Genomic DNA, 5550 nt, shown 5'->3' with positions numbered 1-5550 from the left:
TAGGTCCCAAAGCAATTCTATACCCTCAAGCGGGTTGTGTTCCTAAAGTTCCCTCCGTCACACCACAACTGATAGTACTGCAGGCCTTTTGTGCTCCTCCCTTCCGGGAGTCCGACCAGAAAGAGGTAATTGTATGTATCCAGCTCCAGCGCTGGACACATACATCCACAGATCTGCCCTGTGGAGAAAATCGGACTAATTGCTAATGTGCTACGGTCCCCCCAAAAGGGGCATTCCTGCATCTAAGCAGATTTTTAGCCATTGGATAGTCGAGCCATTGGATTTTTGTAGTCTGGCAGCATGGGCAGCTCGAGTTCCTGAAGAGGAATGTCTCTAGGCTATGCATGTAACCATGGTTCCTCGAGGGAACGAAACGCTGCATCTAGGTCCCCCTACCGGCACTTGCTGGTACTCGAAGCTGATGCCAGCTGCATGGCATGTGCTTTTATAGCTTCCTGGTCACTTACATCACCCTGCCTGTGACGTCACACTCTTCCATGAGACAGATTACACATGATATTCAGATGTGTTTAGCGTATAACTCATGCTAAACGCGTTCCCCGTAGCGTTTTCGATGCAGCATCTCGTTCCCTCGAGGAACCATGGTTACATGTGTAACCTAGATATGTTTTTGTTCGGGAGATTTTATCAAAATATATAAATGATCATTCTTTCTGAATGTGATGTAGCTATATAGGCGATTGTGACTTCAAATAAACAGAAACAGACTTGACTGAATAGCAGACTTTTCATAACATTTTATTTCTGTTTTACTTATTTTGAATCCTGATAAATTAGTTCATTATGGTCAATGTATAACTTATAGTAAAACATTGATGATATTGGATTTAAATGTTTAACAAATCATGCAAACAATGTTCATATTCTGATTGTGCTAGTTCCAGTGACTTATTTCGTTTTAGTTTTTTGATAACTTCTCTTTGTTTGTGAAATGATGGGGTTGTGTGACGTCGTTCCTGAGAGTCGTGTAAAGGGTAGGTTTTAGAGAAGCACAGCAGAGCTTCTGGCCTGATGGTGGAAACGCAGTGTTTTTTTGGCCTTATGCTATAGGTCTGAGGCTATTAGCCCCGGCCGACCCTGGCTCGCACTGGCCTGACAGTGGAAGAGCGGCTATTGTGAAAAGGGCCTGGAATAGCAAACCTCCGTTAGAAAGTAAACCACTCTAAATCAACATGGGCCAGTGCAAAGCTGGAATTTTCAGTAGGTAAGCTAGTTTTTTTAAGAGTCAGGAGATAGTAAGGCCAAAATTGGGTACTCACCCTTCGTGGGTCCCAATGGCCCAATATAGCAATGGATGCACTTCACTGTGAGAACACAGTGAGAAGTTGCCCATTATGCTCCTAATAATTTCCATCTTTTAATTGACTAAATAACTCACTTTCCTCTCCACATGTGCTAGGTATTATGGCTGTTGTCACATCTTCCAGGTGGATGATGCACACTATTGGCAGTTGAGAAGGTTCCCCCACTGGATTAAATATAATTATAATTTAAAAATACAATTTGCATTATATGTAAATGTTGCAAACATGTGTCTTGAGGATGTGGAGAGTTCATTCCAGTGTATGGTGTAGACCTTGTCAAGTGGAAATCCTTCAGGAAGGGTTGTGGTCGACTTAGTTCAAGACTGAAGGTATAACAAGAAGCCATTTGGCAGCATTTTAAGCCAAGAATAAACATTTTGGTTTGAGGAACTTTCTTTGAGGAACAAATACAGGAAGCTAAAGGATGCTATTCTGTTTCACCAAGATGTTATCACAATATATGTTTGTAAGATATTGCGCCTTTGTAATTTCATTTAAACCACATCCAAGAGCTAAATAAGAGGAAGTAGTTAAAGGATTGAACTCAAACATGAAAATTTGGTTATAATTTAATCACCCTCATGTTGTTCCAGCACTTTTTTCCATATACTGATTTTTTTCTGGTTAACCTAAAAGAAGATATGGGACATAATTTTGTTTTTCTCCATAAAATGGAAGTTAGTGGTCTCCAAAACAGTTTGTTTACCAACATTATTTAAAATATCCATGGAAGAAAGGTTTGGAATTACATGAGGATGATATAAGATTACAAAGATATTAAAACAAATACTATTTAATCACAGTAGTCATAAAATCATGCTTTCAATATACATATAACAATATGTTTGTTTTGATCCAATATTGAGAGAAAGTCAGTTTCTGTAGGCATGAATATTACTGATATTTTCCAAAAATAACTCAACCCTTGTGGTTTTCACAAAACCAAGTAGCTTTTCAGGGTTATAACTGGGGATAGAAGTGCAACCTGCCTGCTTGGGAATGCGTGGGAGCCTTTGAAGTGCAATCTTCCCCACTGACAGTTAAGAGACTCTCTTCTGCTTCCACTCTAGCTTTCTGTTCCAGTTATGTCAAGATGATTGTAGCCAAATTCCATCTGCATTTGTGTGAATGCAGCAATACAGATATTAACAACAGATTATTGCTGTTGCAGCTCCAGCTGTTATGTAACCATTAGTAAACACACTTACAGAATCTGAATTATGCATAAACAACAAGAAAATGTCAGTTGTTGTTAGTATGCTACTTGATATTGATATTTCTAATTAATATAATTAATAACAAGGTAAAATCTCTGTTTGTTTAGATTGCAAAGCTCAAGGGACATAATTAAGGGGAAATAGCCATGAGGTTTATTGTTACACCTTGAGCTTCTCCAATATTCAGCCAGTAATCCAACATATGTGAATTTGTCCAGCTAGAATTCATTCATTCATTCATTCATTCATTCATTCATTCAGTCAGTCAACTCTATATTTAGATGAAAATCAATTTTTTTTACATTTATTTTGCATTTGTCATTAATAATTACATGAATTACATTTAGACAAATAGTGTATATTATATTATTATATAAGGTCTATACGTTATGCATCAGTATAAACATATATGTACAAAAAATACAATATTATGCATATGTAGCGAAAAGAAAGCTTGACAAGTAAAACTGTAATGGTCTATATATATATAAGCAGTATGTACACACGCCAATGCTTATCAATCCCCAATCCACCCTCAGTCACATCCGCTGTGCGTACTGCCTCGTCGGCTCACCGTTAGCTCAATGATTCCAATTCGGTTAACAACGCTTTTCAGATAATTGCGGAAGACAGAGCTGGAGAAGCAGTAGATGAGTGGGTCCAGAGCACTGTTTAGGTAAGTGAAGGCTATGGACGTAGAAAACAACTGACTGGTGAACATGTAAGCCTTACAGTACTCAGTTCCAAGGATTTTCAAATAGAGTGCTGTCAATCCTGTGGCGATGCCAGGAAAGAAGCAGAAGACAAAAATCCCAACGATCACCCGGACAGTCCGAATAGCCCTTTTCCCTTTCTTTTTCTTGTCCATCTGACGTGTACGTAGGATACATGCAATTCTCACAGAGCAAAAGCTCAGGAGTAATAGTGGCAGAAAAAACTCTAACACAAACACAACATAGTGCAAGCGGAGACCTGGTGATGCTTTCTGATAGTTACTGAAGCTCCTACACAGATAGGTGTTGTTTTCTATGGTCAGAAGTTTCTCGGCCAGCAAAGGGATCTTCAGAGATATCACAGCAGCCCAGATGAAGCAGGCAACCCCGGCTGCTTGTTTTGAGCTTATGTAATTAATTTTGTGATGCGGATGGGCCACTTTAAAGTAGCGGTCTACAGCCACGGCAGTCATGAAGGCAATGCTAGCCGAACGATTGACTGACAGCATGAATAAGTTGATACGACACCAGGCGTCTCCAAATATCCAACTCTCCCTACGCACGAAGTTGTCGATGCGGAAAGGTAGGCTCACAAGAAGCAGAAAGTCAGACAAAACCAGGTTGAAGAGGAACATGACGTTGGCCCTCCAAGTCCTAAGGGTTCTGCTGAAGACTAACAGTGCCACGACATTGCCAGGCACGCCGAGTAACAGCTCAATGATGAGTATAGGAGGAAGGACGGATGCCACCAGGTCCTGAATTGAAGTACCACAGTGATGTGTAGTGTCATTGAGTGTCATGGTAGTCCAAAGTCAGAGCTACTGCGTTGTTTCTGAAAATGGAGTTCAAAGTTTTGCATTAACACAGCTCTACAACAGAAATACCACTGTGATGTCACTTCCGGAAGGTGGTCTTCATGTATAGCATAGATTTAACATCAGTGACATAATTTCTAATTGGATTAACAGAAATTAACTCATGTAGCAACACTCCCCACACCACTATAAGTTGGAAGAAGTAAAATTTTGTTGCAACAGTGTTTGCGGTATACAATGAAGCCTGTCTTCCTGTGTAGTGTAAAATGCTAAAGCAACAGTTTTTAGAGGAACAACGGTTTCATAAGCTAGTAGAAGCTGAAGTGCTGTCGCATGAGCATCTGCAAGTGTGAATAATTCTACACCAAAACAAGCAGGCATTTTAACCCTCTGAATCAACTAGAGGTCGAGTCAATTCTGACCATATTAGGACCATTTATAGTTTTGTTTATTATTTATATTTTCCTTTCCTATTTTATACGTTCAGAATTGATACATTAAAGGATAAGATCCAGTGGTAATCTGATAAATATTTACTAATACTGACCCATATCGGAATGATTCATGGGGTTAGACAGTAATGAAACTTAAAATGTGGATACCCCAGTATAGTACGCAAATATTTACAGAAACCAAATCAGAAACTTATTTCTACTGAGAATTTTGAAATTGAAATCATGCTGTGTAAAGGTGTAATAGTGTTTAAACAATCAGATTCCTTGACATCTGAAAGCTTAATTAAATTAATCTGAAATTAGCACTTTTATTAAAAACATTTCCGGTCACAAATAAATATGGTTTTTAGTCTATCATGCTGCAATTAAAGGGAATGTTTTGTCCTTTTTAAATCCAAACAATGCATGGGTTGTGTCTCCTTGCAGTTTAACAGTGAGTGATTTTGCTGTTTAACATAACTGTCTCATAGTCACCCAACCTGAAGCATTAACTTGCAAGACCAACTTCACAGTGGTTATTTAGCACTTGCAAATACAGTCCTGTTATCATGAGCTACAGCTTACAATTAAATAGTGTAGCTCTAAATTTAAATAAAATATTTCTGTAAGAAAAGTTTCTCATGACTTACCAGAGTTGGCAACTCACTATTTTGATGATTCTTTCTTGAGTGAAAGTGTGAAACAAGGTCTGGTCTGAGCAAAACTACCACTCATGCGTTGTCTCAAAGCAAGCTTCCTCTGTAAAAATGAGTCAGAATACATGATGTGAAGTCTTACTCAATTGTGGCACATCCTCAGATGTCTTCACATTGTCCTGTTTAAGCAAGCACCCATGCTGCTATGCAACAATGTTTTAAAGGACAAACTTTTGCAACCGTTTCACAAACTGGTTGCATGCAAATATGGCACTTGGCATAAATCTTTCTAATTTAAAAGGCATGTTCTAATCATAAGATCCATACGTTTTATTCCAACTAGTATTTCTAAGCAAAAAATGTAAAACCAAACTATTCAAGATAATGAGG

At 38.6% G+C, this 5550-nt stretch overlaps 1 protein-coding gene across 1 annotated transcript; it reads right to left on the bottom strand.

Moving 5' to 3' along the window:
- Positions 1 to 2804: 2804 nt before the first annotated feature.
- On the bottom strand, positions 2805 to 5302 carry LOC128026473 (hydroxycarboxylic acid receptor 2). The gene is made up of 2 exons (XM_052613650.1): positions 5155 to 5302; positions 2805 to 4087 (listed from the first exon to the last, which is right to left on the bottom strand). The coding sequence occupies exon 2, from the start codon at positions 4053 to 4055 to the stop codon at positions 3078 to 3080; it is 978 nt and encodes a 325-aa protein (XP_052469610.1). The 5' UTR covers positions 4056 to 4087; positions 5155 to 5302; the 3' UTR covers positions 2805 to 3077.
- Positions 5303 to 5550: the final 248 nt, after the last annotated feature.

This window comes from Carassius gibelio, chromosome A13 (assembly GCF_023724105.1).
Source record: "Carassius gibelio isolate Cgi1373 ecotype wild population from Czech Republic chromosome A13, carGib1.2-hapl.c, whole genome shotgun sequence".
NCBI lineage: Eukaryota > Metazoa > Chordata > Actinopteri > Cypriniformes > Cyprinidae > Carassius > Carassius gibelio.
This window is presented reverse-complemented; position numbering and strand designations above follow the sequence as displayed.

Coding starts and splice junctions, on each gene's coding strand:
- LOC128026473 (XM_052613650.1), bottom strand. CDS start 4,055: ATGACACTCAATGACACTACACATCACTGTGGTACTTCAATTCAGGAC.